Here is a 15,775-nt window from a genome sequence, read left to right as displayed (position 1 = left end):
CTATATATGTATGCAAAGAAAAGAAAAGCAATATATGTTTTGTTGTTGTACATCACATGTGTGAATATCTACATACTTTTCTACATATTCATGTCCAGAGATAGATATCTAGACAGGAATATGTAAACATTTCTCCAGTGGGTCTGTAATACTCCCTTCATCATCTCTGATCCATCGCCAGTGCTTCGCCACATCCCCTCATGCAATCTATCCCGGGGCCTAAAGTGGCAACAACCGAGTCCCTCCCAGTCGCCGGATCCCTGACCACGTAATGGGACCAGCCGCCGAAGAAGGAGAAGCAGGAGAAGAAGAAGCAAAAAAATAGACGGAGTCATCAAATTTTTTCTAACCGGGTGGTGATGGACGGCCTAAGTGTTTCTAAGTGAATGAGTCGCGCTCGTCTCTCGTTCCTGGGACAAATCTGATCGGGTTGTCGCTAACGGTATATAAGGAAGATAGGGTAGAGGGGCCGTCCAGAACAGCGATCGAAACATATTTGTTTCACGAAGAGGTTGTCTTAGCGATTAGATTCAAACCTGCTGGTTCCTGGTTGAGTCTCGACTGATGCTCAAATGTGGTTACTACAGCTTCAGGGACGGTCTGTAGATCATTGCATTGGTCATGCTCATTGTTTGGTTGTTTGACGGTAAACTACAGCCCGAACCGATTGCCGCTGCATCACGTTGGAGTTCCCAGGTTTAGGTGATAATTTGTCAACATACAGCGGAGTAGGCGTAATAACCAAGACGTTCTAGAGTTCGTGGAATTACTTTTGTGGAAGTTGGATTGTTTTAGTTTCGGAGTTGAAGAGGGGGTGGGGGGTGGGGTGGGGGAGGGGGAGGGGGGAGAGGAAGGAGGTGACATGGAGGTGACGAAGTTGAAAGAGGCCGGGAACTACAGCTTCGCGGAGGTGAAATCGTGCAGCTCAGGGAATGATCGCAGGAGCCAGACCGTGGTGGCGGACTTGGACGGCACCCTCATTCGGGGGCGGTCCGCTTTCCCGTATTTCTTCCTGGTGGCGTTCGAGGCCGGGAGTTACTTCAGGGCGCTGCTGCTGTCGCTCATGGCGCCGCTCATTGGGTTTCTCTACTACTTTGTGGACGAGGCGTCCGGGATTCACCTCATGATCTTTCTCTCATTCGCGGGGCTGAAGATTAAGGACATTGAGGGTGTGGCGCGCGCTGTGCTTACCAAGTTCTACGCCGATGACCTTCACCCTGAGACTTGGCGGGTGTTCTCGAGCTTTGGCAAGCGTGTGGTGCTGACGGCAAACCCGCGCGTGATGGTGGAGCCGTTTCTGAAGGAGGTCCTCGGCGCGGACGAGGTTATGGGGACGGAGATTGAGGTGAACAAAAAGGGCCGCGCTACAGGCAGGCTTCTGAAGCCGGGTGTTCTGGTTGGGACACACAAGGAGGAAGCTCTAAAGCGGTGTAACATTGGAGGTGAGCGCCCGCACGTCGGGCTAGGCGACCGCGTTACGGATTTCCCTTTCATGGCGTACTGCAAGGTAATGCGGTTTTGCTAAAAACTTACGTCTCACTTCGAAGCCTGTGACACTATGGATTGTGGTGAAACATGCGATATTGCCTCTTGGTGTCATTGCCCATGTTAGCAACGCTGAATGTACTGACAGTTGATCTGAACCCATTCATGATTCGTCCATGAATGGATTCATGCTTTTGGAGACCGCCGACTTATAGTTTTTGACCATCAACTTTCTCTAATGAGCTGTTTTTTCAACATTTATGTGACCATCCCCGCATTACCTCTAGTTACTGCGAGAGACTCTAGCAATTGACTCCGGAAACTTACCACAGAAGGTTCCGATTCCAGGTCTCCATAGCTGCTGACAGATTTGACTCACGTTGCCTAATTAGCTGCAGCTAATTTTATGGCACTTCTCAGTCTTAGGAGTTTTCTTCAACTTGCTTCATGCAATGAAATACGAGCAACAGAGAAGCTGCTCCCTAATCCTTGAGAGGGTTCCCATTTTCTTAACTTGTTCCATTAGGGTTCTTGCTTCATTCCCCCAAAGCTTGTCTTGAGAAAGTTGTCTGTAGGGAGTCTTGCCATGTTTCCCGTGTACCCATGTGAAGCGTTACGATTCTGAAATGGCACTTCTCTTTTGCTGGTGTTGAGTTCTATAATGATACGATATTAGTTCTCTGTCCTATTCGTTGCTGAATCAAATAAAACTAGAGGTTCAGTTTCTTTCCGTTCTCTCGATCGTGTGGTACCCTCTCCTTTTTGTCAGAAAGAAAAGAAATGAAATGTCACTTGTGCTTTTAGTGATCACCGAATTTGTGATCGCGAATTTATACTAGATATCAGAGCATGTTAACTGCATAGAAGGAGTTCAACGTTATCATGCTCTTCACAGATCTCAAGTGAATGTTATGCTTTTGTAGACCTTGAGCGAGTACTGCACTCCTTCAGGGAGAACCTCTATTTTTGATACAGTTTTGTGGGAATTGTTGCAGGAAGGCTATGTAGTACCCAAAACGAAAGTGCCAGCCGTTAAGAAGCAAGACATGCCGAAGCAGCTAATCTTTCATGACGGTCGGCTTGTGCAACTCCCAACGCCCCGTAATGCTTTCAAAGTGCTGGCATGGATGCCTATCGGCCTGCTTTTGTCCATCGTCCGCGTCACGATGGGTGTATGGGTCCCCATACGCTTGATGCCACTGTGTTACAAACTCACAGGCATCAACCTCGTTGTTAAGGGAAACATCCCTGAGAAGCCCAAGAATGGAGAACCCGGGAGACTCTTCGTCTGCAACCACCGGACTCTTCTGGACCCCGTCATCATCGCTCTGGCGCTTGGGCGCCCCGTCCCTGCCGTGACTTACTCCATATCCAAAGTCTCAGAGTTCCTGTCCCCCATGCCAACAATCGGCCTGTGCCGAGATAGGGAGAAAGACTCGGCCAATATGAGAAGGGTGCTGAAAGAGGGTGAGCTCACTCTTTGTCCTGAGGGCACTACTTGCAGGGAGCCTTTCTTGCTTCGATTCTCAGCTCTCTTCGCCGAGTTGAGTGACAGGATTGTTCCTGTGGCCGTAAAAATTAACATGAATATGTTTCACGGCACAACTGCTCGCGGTAACAAAGCCATGGACCCCTTCTTTGCTTACATGAACCCTCGGCCGACCATCGAACTCAAATTCCTAGACGAGATTCCAAAGAACATGACATGTGGTAGCGGAAAATCGTCCATTGAAGTGGCGAACTACATACAACATCTCCTTGCCGGAGAACTCGGATATGATTGCACAGATTTCACTCGCAAGGATAAGTACCGGTTGCTCGCAGGAAACGATGGCATTGTACCTGTTAAGGAGAAAACGAGGTAATGAATCGACCTGCAAGCACATTACCACAGAACAAGACATTGAAAGTGCTTACGATTCAGTATCACTAGATGGAGGGGTTAACCCCGACTCAGTACTATAAGTGTAGAATTCAGTGCCAAAGGCAATAAACTGTGATTGATTGTTACATAAACTCGATGCAATGCAGCTCATCAGTGCGAGGATGTATTCAAGTAAAAAATTTGGTTTGTTCTAACTGGCCAAAATATCATGAAACTAAGATATCAGACGATGCGAAACCAAATACAAGCTACATCCTTGTCCACAAAATCGATCACAGTGCACCTCGAAATGATTCAGCTTCGAGACGATCAATTAAAATAGATGTGATCTTTAATCACCAAACAGAGCATCGGTCTCTGAAATGCCTAAGCTATGCAACAGACCGACGTTATAAAACTGTATACACATTTTGAATCGATACTAAAACCAGCTAAAATTACTCCCACCAATCCGTCTAAACAGAGGGGCTACTATGCCCAGCAAGTGCAGGAAACACGGGAAAGTTCCAAAGTGCATTGCTATACAAAAAAATTCAATACTTATAACTAAACGAAGCTTCAACACACGACACATTTTATTTTCAATTAAACGATGCATGCTTACAGTGCATAGCCTGGCCATCACTGATATTAAAGGTAAGGCATTAAAGTCCACAAACATTACAAGTGTCATGAAAGACCATGGATTGTTGAAATCACTGCACGTTAGGCCGAAGGAGTTAGAGGGACTCAAATTTAAAACAAAAGTCCGAGATAGTGATGGGAATGTGTAGAGGATTGGTATCAGAACCACAGAATTTCTGAAGGTAGAGAACCACAGAATGTCATAAAAAAGAAGTCTAATTTCTTGAAAAAATTGCAAACCAGGATATAGTTGTGAAGCACAATCATGGTACTACTGTGGATTGCCCAAGCATTATCTGAAAAATATTTATTTAGAATGTGATTTCTTCAGTCTTTAACTACACAAGGACCATCATGAGAATTTTTTTCTAAAAGTAATTATTTTTTAGAACAAGAAAAAAAACAAAACAAAACAAAACAAAAAGTACTCAGTTTAATAGACTGTCCAAGGAAATTGTCGAATAGTACAGTGAAGTTTGTACCACAAGTTGGGACTTCTCTAGCATGTAATCAAAGTTCCACAAAGTGTTGCTCTTCTCTTATTCTAGTACATTTGTGTTGGCAACATCAAATAAATGTCACTTTTGTAACATGATATGAGCTCTGGATGAACAATGGTTGCATACAAAAGTATCTAGATGACTAGTGGTAATAGATGAAAACACAAGATGATTTTTTTGGATAAAAGATTTTCACGGATAAATTGTTGCTGTAGAATTTTGTTATCTTACTATTGCTAAAGCCTTGCAATCTTGTTGCTACTAGAGCTTGGTTGTGTTGTTGAATCTTTCTACTATTGCCAACATTAATAATTATTACTATTGGTGTTGATTATTGTTGGTGATGATTTAGAAGAAGTATTGTTTTTGCTTCAATCAAGCTTGATATCACCACTCTTTGTTATTTTAATTTATACAATATTTATTGATTGTTCATCTATTGCTATTAGAAGATTTATTGTTGTTGAATAATCTTGCTGCTTGTTGCTATTACATTGGTTGCCTTGGCAATGGCATCATCTTCAACTAACCATTGCATTGATCAATTGGATAAGAAGAACTATAATACATGGGCATTTGTTATGAAGTAATTGATGCACATATGTAAACTCTATAGGCATGTAGACATGATATTATAATGTCTTATAGATACACATAAGAAATCAAAATGCAAGTTAAGCTAAGTGGAAGCACTGACATTAATTGCCTTCAATACCAAGCCTTTGGAATTGATTCACATATACAAATATAAGTCAATAAAGAAGATGTGGGATATTTTGGCTAAAACCAACAAGTCTTTAGAAGTTATTATCAAAATATTTTTTATAAAGAATCTTCACAATCTTTGGTAGATTAATAAAAAATCCATGGATAGCTTTTCAATTAAAATCTTTAATCTTAGTGATCAATACATTAAGTTTGGTGGTGAAATGGACAAAAAAAATATGACATTTTTTGTCCTTATTACATTGTCAAAATCATGAGATCCACTTATTTAATCAACTATATTGAAAAAAAAGAAGAAGAGATTAAAGATGAAATGGTCTAATCTATTTTCTTTGAGGAAGAAATACAAAGAAAAAAAAAAAGAAAAAAACTAATTTTCTATTTTTTGTCTTAATAGTGCATATAAGAAGGAAGCAATCTTAGATGAAGTACCATCTATAATAGAAAAAAAAGCGTAAGATTGATAAGTCCAGAAGCAATTGTAGGACTTGTAGACAAAAATGATATTAATAAGGTGATGGAGTGTATCCTAGAACAAATATTGGTTGTATAATAAGTATTAATATTGTTATTTTTTTCTCAGTCCAAAAGATATCATATGAATTATAAGCAACAATTGTATTGTTGTCTTAATCATGTCATTACATTTGTATTAATAGCACAATGGATGTATACATCCAAAGAGATAGAAGTAAGCTTCCCAACTTCAATAAAAATATAACCATCCAATTTCAAAGATACAATGGTAGCCTCATCAAATCATGAGGTTCAAATAAGATATATCTTATAATTTTGAATCCTAAAAAAAATAAAATATTGATGTGGTCATAAAGGATGTATATTAGATTTTTAAAATACATAATACATTCTTGTTAGATTTAATCTTATACAAATTTATATTGGATGACAATAAAATTGATTAAATTCTTCTTTCAAAAGATTCACTCATCGGAAGTATGCTCAATAGTAAAGCTTATCTTATGCCTTGTAAAATTGAAGAAGTTACTATAATTAATAGTTCATCTATTTTGGATTGTACATTCATTAAATGACATTAAGTATTAGCACATGCTTTAATGCATACAATATGAGAAGTAGAGCAAATAAGTAGTATTAAAAGATTAAAGATCAAAGGTAAGAAGAATAAGATATCCATATGTGAATTGTACATTATTGGTTAGATCCATCACAAGTCTTTTTCACATAAGTATAAGCATGCTAATAGTATTTTAGATGTAGTAGTGTTTAATCTTAGTTATTTTGATACAACTAATTTTGATGGCACCAAATAATTAGTTATGTAGATTGATAAATAATTTGGTTATTTTAAACTTACATTTTTTAAGATTAGAGACCATATATATTATTTATAAGACTTGGAAAGCAAAGGCAAAGGCAAAGGCAAAAAATAAAATCAAAAGAAAGATGATTTTTTTTTTCATTAATTAAGGCAATAAGTTTATGAATTATAAGCTTAGTTTACATTTCAATCTTGAAGGTATTTGGCACATGATTACTCTTATGTATGTACATAAGAATGTTGATATGACAAAGAGTATGATGTAGACTAACTTTAAAGAAGTATGAACACTATTAAACAATGTCAAGTTGGATTATTAATATTCGTTGTTTGCTGCCAAGTTTGTAACTTAGACTTGTAAATTGCCTTTTACTTACAAGATTTGGTAGTAAGATACCACATGAAGTTTTATATAGAAAAAACCTTTTATTTGATATGTTCATTTTTTTGATCATCTTACTTGATATCATATACCAAAATAAAGTATCACAAGCTTAATACAAATGCAAAGAAGGATATTTTTTTTGAATCTTTAGATGTCGCAAAAGAATATGAGTTTTTCTAATTGAAGAAAAGAAGATTATTTTTATTTAAGATATAATTTTTCTTAATATTAAAGATGAGTTGCTTGATAAGCCACCAATTCTTCAAAGAAAAGAATAGAAAAAATAGAAATCATAGAAACAAACTTGGTTTCTTGCTCTTCAATATCTAAGTAGATTAAAAACATCTAAACTTTAAGCCTTCAGATCATATATACATGATAGATTTGGTAGAATTAAAGTTATTAGAAAAAAAAAATCTATACCAATAAAAATAGTGGCATTCCATCAATCAAAAGTAGAGGCAACCATTCAAGCTCTACAACCAAGACGTTGTTATATAAGTTGAATTGATCTAAAAAATATTACAAGTAGTAATAAGTTACATTGTATGCATTGAGAAAATAACAAAAAAAAATATTTGTGGAGATTATAGTTTGTTAGTTTAAACAATAGATGTTATTTATGTGAACAAACATGCAAAATGAAATACTTTTGAATAAGCCATGATCCACTTCTTTGCAAAAAGTAGAGTCATGCCATGAATGAAGGATTTAATTTTTTAAAAGATCATGGTATATAAATATTTTTATTTTTACTAAATGGCAAGAAGTTTATAGATTCAAAATAAATTTTTAAGAAGATGCTTCTTAGCAATGATTGTATTAAGCATTTCAAAACACAATTATTTGGAAAGAATTTTAATTAAATCAAAGATCTTGATTACTAAGAGACTTTTGCACCAATTGCTTATCTTGTAAGAATTTGCATGTTTATTATAATTGCTATTATCTTTGATTGGAATATATTGCAACTTGATATTTTTTTAGCTTTTTTAAATAATAACTTCAAAGAGAAGGATATTTATATGAAGATTTTTAAATGAATTAAAATTCCATGCAAATATTAAAGCAAGATGTTGCAGTTCCTAAAGACCTTGTATAGCTTGAAGCAATCTTAGTGCAAATAAAACTAGAATTTAGATGGAACTTTATTAAATCTTTATTGTGAACCTTGTTTTTATATAATGTATATTGATGGATATAAAACATACAGAAGATATAAAACTTTATCACATAACTATAGGTTTATTATTGTACATTAGAAATTTTATAAGGTATAATAGTGCATTTATTTGTTGATAATTTGCTCAATATATGGCACATATATGTGTTTCATATTTGCAAAGAATCAAATAAATATTTTGTTACTTGCAAGAAATAAAGCTTTGGTATTACATATGGAGGCAAAGAAGCAAGTTAGCAACTCATGGGCTATAGTGATGCAAATAGAATAGGTTATGTAAAGATGTGTCATTTTATCGACGATTATGCATTTATATTAGGTGGTGTAATTATTACTTGATCAAGTAAGAAACAATCACTAGTTTTTGTTTTGTCAACAAAGGCAAAGTATGCAACTTTGGTTGTTGTAGCAAGAAAGACTTTGTGGCTTTGTTAAGTACTTAAGAATTATGACATTTCTAAATCAAAGAAGATCATTATTTATGAAGATAACCAAAAAGTTATTGCTATTGCTAACAATTCAAGATACCATAGTTGCACAAAGCATTCAAATACAAAACATCACTTCATGAAGAAATGTGTAAAAAAATGATAGATTAAGTTGAAGTATTAATCCACAAAGCAAATGACTACAAATATTCTCACAAAACCTCTTTCTAAAGATAAGTTTATAATTTTTAGAGATATATTAAGCCTTGTTTTAATAGAGAACTTAATCTCACTTCTTAACTAGGAGTGTTGAATATTAGAAGCAAAACTAAAACAGTTGTAAAGTAAAATTTGAACCTAGAGCTAAGACTTGTCCAGCATATAAGTTCCATATAATTCCGCTCTCCCCTTGTTCTGGCGCATTCATGTTTGCAACATGGAATGAATACCACTTTTGTAACAGAAACCCATGATACAATACAAGCAATTAATTCGTAGAGCCAGACAGGGGCCTAAAATGTGTTGCATATGGCTAGGATATACAATGCGACGAGGTCGGTCAAGTGGGACTCAAACTCGTCAGAAACGAACTAGGTATATATTTGAGTGACAGGAACTTAAAGCTTTGTAGTTAGATTGTATAGGCTACCAGATAAGGTATTGGCTAGCACTAAACATCCAATCAATAATCTGCTGATTGCAGAGGGTGACGTTCCAAGTCGAATGGCCGACGCCATTCATGGAAGCGCCTACCCCAAGGACATATGACCAACCTAATTCACCGAGCCATATCGCCGTTGTGAAAAACACTTCGAGGAATTCCCTGGAGACAACCGGTTGCTGCAACTGGCGGTGATAATGCTAGAGTGCAACTTTGAGGACGACAGTCGTCGCAGTGAACAGGGCTACCTTCACCCAATATCATACCTTAGCGAAATCCAGATAGGCTTGACGCTAAATGTCATCAAGGTCGCTGCCTTAAGCTCCAATGCGACTGTAAACAGCGAGGTCCGCAGGTGATATCTCGGAGAATGCGCACTGGTGCCACGGGTTCTGTGGCGGATCTACAGCTGTTGCGAGCATCTCGCTCTAAATTCCAGCTCCGGGAGTTGCTGAAACATTGTTCTTAATTTGACATGTCCTTGGTCACGTCAAACGAATCACCCACCTAGTCGAATTCCTTGGCTGGACAGCATTCTATACTCTTACTCTTGCATCTTAGGAAACATGATCCTCGGAGACCATCTCTGCAGGAAGTCGCAATCCTTTTATCGCTTTACAAGTGCCATTGATCTGTTTAAAACCTCGTTTAACCGTGTGCTCCGGCTGAGCATGTCAATCCTTAATGTCCTCCAATGTGCTATTTTATAATCCTCATTCAAGTGAAACAGGTCGTTAGTTGATGCACTATCTCCACTGCCATATTTAACAACTGATCTCTGACTAGCACTTGAACACATGGCCGTGGGCGTCTGAGAGTAACTATATCCTCACATAATGCTAGTAATAGAGCGTGGAAGTTTTGTATGCGTGTAGAGAGCTTTCAGAAGGTGGAAGCAGGAAGACTTGCAGATGGACTGTGAGTAGATTGATAAGATGTCACTACTGAGCCTAGTCTGAATGCTCAACTGTCTGTGAACAATCACACAAGTCTCATATCTTGGTCGATATTAATGATCAATGACGAGCTGATATTCTACTGGATATTTCCAGGAAATTATTCTGTAACTATGGTGCTTGCAGAATATGTTGCGGTCCACCAAAACATCCTCGTTTCGACTTCTTGGACGGATCTTCGCGCACCAACTTAAGAATATAGTTCTCACAGGTGAATGACTTCAAAGGTATTCTGCATCAAGGTGTGTTGAAACTGTTGCTGTTCTCCAGGTAGACGGAAGGTCTTTCGATTCATCGGAACCAGATTCGGTTAATTTAGGATTGTTGAGGGATTTTGGGACTAAAGTATGTTGGTGCACACCTGAAACAATCTAGACAAATCATAATTTGTAGGTTCTCGCTAGTGGAGTCGAGACACAATTGTGAGACTGGGAAAATTCGTTAAGCAACGAATACGGCCATTTGAGTACTTATACATGTACATGCAACTCGGAAATGTCATGAACGGTTCTTGATGATCATTGATTACTAGGTCATCGATACTCATTCCGTATGCTACGTTCTCTCAATTATCATGAAGATAGTGCAGGCTCTGTTTTGCATAAAAAGAGGTTGGTGATTGTTATGAGCTACCTAGACAAAGATCACATCTGGCCTCTCTAATATGCCGGTGTGTGACCTGCTGTTGTACCACTAAATATGCACATTGTTTAACTCAATCCATGACAAGAAAAAGGCACATAACAGCAGAAGTTCAGAATGTTAATAATAAGAGAAAGAATGTGTTATCCCACATCTTATAGACATTCACCCATTACCGAGTTAGACAATACCGAATAAGTGATAAGAAAAACATCTCAACTTTGCAAACTACAACATCTGAAAGCGAATGGGAGAAGAGATGAACGAAACTCTGTCTAAAATAAAAATTTCTGGATCTCAAATTGAGTCCATCAAGAAATAGCCACAAACTTGTATCTATGATACAATAAAAAAAGAAGAAAAAAAAGGGGAAGTGTAGAAGCTGGCGCGGTTCCTTCGGCAGGAACTGTACACAAAAGAATACAGCCTACCAAGCCTTAGAGCCCTACAGATCGATCAGCACTAGATGGTCCGTCTGCCTATATCTAGAGCGGCTCTAAAATAGGTAGGCTTCTATAAAGGGACCTTGACTTCATCCCTGCTTAAACTGAAATCTTGTTCGAAAACCTCAGATTTGAAACGCGGATTCAATCTATGCTTCCAGTTGCGAGGGTTCACTACCCAAGCACTCACACCTGGATTACTACGAAACCTGCACTAAGTTCTCATAATCCAACTGCTTGTAAACGATCTAGTATCAGTTCATCTATTGGCAGACCAAGGTCAGCCAGATCAGCACCAAACACCTGAAACCTTCACATGTCCCAGCTTAGCATCCATCAAGTCTTTCAGAGAAGTTCATGACTACTTTTGTCGTTGAGGTCCATAAAGCAAAAGTTAGGCTCCAAAGAAGCGCCATTGTGACAGAACCTGGCAGTCTAGAGATGCCGTTGTATTACAGTGTATTTCTGTAAACTACAGCCGCCGGCCGATGACTCCCAACATGCTGAACTAAACCATGAGATACATCTGACAAAGGTTTTTGGAAAATCTTGGTGATAAGAATTGTTGAATGTCTACAGAATGAGACGAAGTCGAAGAGCTCCGCTTGAGAGCCTGGAAGATAATGGCATGCGTATCAATTGTTGGTCAACGTGAGGTAAACTCCAGCGCTCTTCAGCTCGTGCTCGGGAACTCCATGATGCCCACCAGTAGCTCTCCGCAGCTCGGCGTCGGAAGCAATCGTCAGATTCAGAAGTCCGCTTCCCCTCCTTCGAATCGCCATTGCGTAGGGGTCTGGGGTGGCGAATGCATGGTCAACGTCTTGCAAAATTCTATGATCGCCAGAAGTGTCTGTGAACGTGCTACCTGGGTCGGCCATGCCATAACCGTTGAAAACGTTAGCACCACGGGGTGGTTCGGACTGATGCACCGGAGATTCCTTCACTGGCCCACCAGATCCCAGTAGCACGGACTGCTGCACTGGAGAATCCCCGCTGATGTACCTGTTTGAAGCCCCCAAGTGGACCACTGCTGTGAGAGAGGTGCTTTGAGTTCATTGATGCAACCTGGGTGACCCTGAACAAATGTAAGTCAGAGTGGTCACTTAGACTCGTCTCTGTACAAAGGCACGTAAGATTACTGTCAGTATTTCTGATTAAGTTAGTCTCTCGTCTACTTACCATCTGCTCGAGTGTTCACATTTCTATCCGACACGTATACTTTAAATGCGTACACCGAACACGTCTGCGAGAATTTCCTGCAAGGTTTCGTTTCCGACAGTCAGGGTTCAGGGTGACCTTGGCGTCATGTAGGGATTCAGAGAATTGGATTAGCCCTACCGAGGTTAGGTATGCCTAACCCTTCGCACTTGTGATGTTAATCTCACACTGCATAGATAAGGTTGATAGTGTCAGATTACGGCGGTCCTATTCAAGGCAATCAGAGAGAATCTGAATGAAGGACTTCGAAAGCGGATTATAGAGTCTGCCAAAACATTTAACTCGTGCGTTCGAAACTGTACAAAATTGTCCAAGAAAATATCTCAGAAGCAGGCTCGACGGTGAGAATGCGTGCATTCGCTGTATCTAGCATGTTTAAGCCTTGACTGACGAAGAGTTAATAAGGCTAATGCCATATAAGCGTATCTAATCCAATCGGGATGGGTTGAACACAGGACGTAGGGTAAGTCATGCGTTCATCATAATCTTAGTAGAGAAACCTGCGTCAGAGAAGAGGGCAATACATCCCTACTCACGCCTACCATTCTTTGAGAAGGAGATGTGGTGTGAGAGCTCATCAATGCACTGAGTCTAAATTGTAAGCAGGGACAACGTAAAAGGTGAAAGCATCCCTTGGAAACAAAATCGAAATCGTCGTTGAAGAGTCCCATGATGCTTCATTGTGTCAAAATTTTGGCAAACCTGCTCAGCGTCAGAAAAAAATCGATAAATACTGGGCGATGAAAGAGAAGTTTATGTACCTGCCCACATCAAACCTCGAGGAAGACGCTGATTTGATATCATACTTGTCGTTTCTCAAGTACTGATCCGACTCGAAACACGATATGGAAAGAAGATTACTCTTAGCAAAGTCTGAACTGAGGTGGTTCATGCCATTGTACTCCTGAAGTTGCTGTATTAGAACATTGGTCTCTTGCCCGGAACTCACGTTCACCACGCTTGTGTTCCCTCCCAAGGAACCCACGATTTGTTGCACCTGCGCCTGCGTCAAGAACATCGCCTCGCAATCGTCAGCTTCCAAAGACATTACGAGGTGGATTTCAACAAGCGTTGCGTTTCAGCCGGCTTGAGATGAGTGGTTATCATACCTGCTGGTTGAAATTATGTTGCTGCTGGAGCAAGTAGAGCTGTTCTCTGACCACAGCAAGCTCGTCCTTGAGCTTAGAAACTTGGTTTTGCAGAATGGTGATGACACCCAAGCATCCGTGCACGGGATCTTTTTCTCTGGTGTCAGCTTCATATGCGATCGATTTCACGGTATCCTCACGTTTGCTAGGGTCGACGTGCTTGAGGATGCGGAGTATGTTGGAGACGCCAAAAAGCTTGTGCACGTTCTGAAATCGTTTGGGCTGGTCGGGTGGGAAGTAGGGTGACAAAGGGCAGTCGGAAGTGCACTTTCTACGCTGATACTTGCAGGCGGCACATGCAGTGTTCGTGCTACCTGATCCTGTCATCTCGAAGACGATCTAATCGAGCTAAAATCCTCCTCGACCCCGACACCGTATGAATCAGCAGTCCTCAAAACCCCTACCTCCGCCTCCAGCTAGATACAGACTAAGATAGTATCATTCTCCCACAAGCATGCAATATGGTAGCAACACTCATCGTAAGGCTCCACCTGCCGGAATCCACAACCACACTAATTCGCCGTTCCCCGGAACCTGGACTAAACCGCCTGCACCTGGTGTACAAATCCCAAGTTACCCTGATCTAGCCAACTTAGGCACTCGTGCGAGCGCCGACCTCCGTATCGCCATCGCGCGATGTAGATAGATCTCCACTCTTACAACCCCTCGCTAGCGAAATTCACCCAAATCCACCAAATCACTGATTGAAGCTCCACCCGCCCCATGTTGTTATGATCACCGCTGTAGCGGACGACTCATGTCGCCCACTAGACGTACTCACACAATCCTCCCAGCAACATCTAGAACTAACACACGGAGGTGGGCTTCGGTATCACTGAAACAAGCGGGGCCGGACACACGAGAGGGTACTGGAAAGCAAGATCGTGAGCGAACGTGAGCCTGGCGGAGAGATGGCGAAGACGGAGGGATAGGCAAGGGCGAAGATTGGGGGCAGGCTGGCTGGCTGGGATGGCCTATAGGGCTGCGACTCCACAACATACAAGATACTGCAACGCCTCAAGGTGTTGTGGCTCTGGCCCACCCTCCCATGCCTCTCTTTCAAAAGTTCCGCTCCAATGCAACATGGCTCGTCAACCCCTCCCCTCGGTAATTAACTTTACGGAGTAACTGCCTGGATTACAGACAAATTCCCTTCTGGTCGACAATAGCTCAAGTGCTGATTGATCCTGGTGACATGTAATCCTAGCTGGCAATCCATGCTTACAGACTGTTTTACAATCACCGAACTTTTTGGAGATAAAGTTACTAACCTTCATCCGATTGAGTATCTAAGTTCTGCAAGGTGTAGCCCCACCATTATCCAGTAACTCCTGTCGAATCGCGTTTGATCTGGATGGAGCTGTGAATTTCTGGAACATTTTTGGAGGATTTTATGGCTGTCTGAGACCACGAGCTGAGTTTGTGCATTACCTGTAGATCTACTTTTTTCAAGGATTCCATGATTGTGCACGCTGTTGTTCTGGAGCGATGGCTGGGATTTTCTTTGACAATGACCAGCTACATATACATACAGTTTTGGTTTGTTCTTGGTGTACATTGGTTCTTGCCAAACTGTCCTTCAGGTACGAGAGTGGACTTATCAGTAGGGCCCGATAAAAGTCGAGATCAATCATTTTAAACTGTTACAAATACCCTAGGTTATTGGAGTTAGTTAGTTGCGATTGAATTGTTCCATGTCAATGTAGTTGTATTGCACATCACTACCCTAGCGTTGTAACTAGGCAGCCCCATATGTTCACTTGAAATTAGTGTCTGTCTGTATCAGCATTCCACCCTCTTCCCTCCCCCTACAAATAATTTGCAACATGCAATCTTGCAGACGTCCGCATCATCACCACTAAAACTGGAAAGTTACTGTGAATTTTATTTTAAGTGAACAAACCAACAAAGTTGAAGCCATCATGTTTAAACCGAGGGCCGAGACCCTGGTTTATAAGTGTCGCTTGCAGGTTCTCTGGAAGTGTACGAAAAGATGACGCACAAATATTGAACACTATAGACCCTATTTTTCAGTACTGCTATGTGATGCACAATCAGGCACATTTTAGCTTCGAAGGCTCAATGAAGGGCGCAAAATCTTTCATCTATGTTTACATGAATGCAAGAGTCACATCTTCGTATAGTAGATGCTGAATTTCTAACCGGTGAAGGTATTTATTTACCTTCAAGA

The 15,775-nt window shown here is 40.3% G+C and overlaps 2 protein-coding genes across 3 annotated transcripts; one reads left to right on the top strand and one right to left on the bottom strand.

Moving 5' to 3' along the window:
• The first annotated feature begins 202 nt into the window (after positions 1–202).
• On the top strand, positions 203–3,501 carry LOC112285996 (glycerol-3-phosphate 2-O-acyltransferase 6). The gene is made up of 2 exons (XM_024527454.3): positions 203–1,507; positions 2,481–3,501. The coding sequence occupies exons 1-2, from the start codon at positions 863–865 to the stop codon at positions 3,348–3,350; spliced, it is 1,515 nt and encodes a 504-aa protein (XP_024383222.1). The 5' UTR covers positions 203–862; the 3' UTR covers positions 3,351–3,501.
• A 7,534-nt stretch (positions 3,502–11,035) lies between these two features.
• LOC112286027 (uncharacterized) lies at positions 11,036–14,522 on the bottom strand. Of its 2 annotated transcripts, none has more exons than XM_024527528.3 (3): positions 13,546–14,522; positions 13,198–13,439; positions 11,036–12,293 (listed from the first exon to the last, which is right to left on the bottom strand). In XM_024527528.3, the coding sequence occupies exons 1-3, from the start codon at positions 13,909–13,911 to the stop codon at positions 12,116–12,118; spliced, it is 786 nt and encodes a 261-aa protein (XP_024383296.1). In that variant the 5' UTR covers positions 13,912–14,522; the 3' UTR covers positions 11,036–12,115. The 2 variants fall into 2 exon arrangements, with proteins under 2 accessions (XP_024383296.1, XP_024383295.1); XM_024527527.3 differs by having other exon boundaries at positions 11,036–12,220.
• Positions 14,523–15,775: the final 1,253 nt, after the last annotated feature.

The sequence above is a fragment of the Physcomitrium patens genome, chromosome 8, assembly GCF_059467195.1.
Source record: "Physcomitrium patens ecotype Gransden chromosome 8, ASM5946719v1, whole genome shotgun sequence".
Taxonomy (NCBI): Eukaryota; Viridiplantae; Streptophyta; class Bryopsida; order Funariales; family Funariaceae; genus Physcomitrium; species Physcomitrium patens.
Note: the sequence above shows the minus strand (reverse complement) of the source record. Positions and strands in the feature narration are given on the sequence as shown.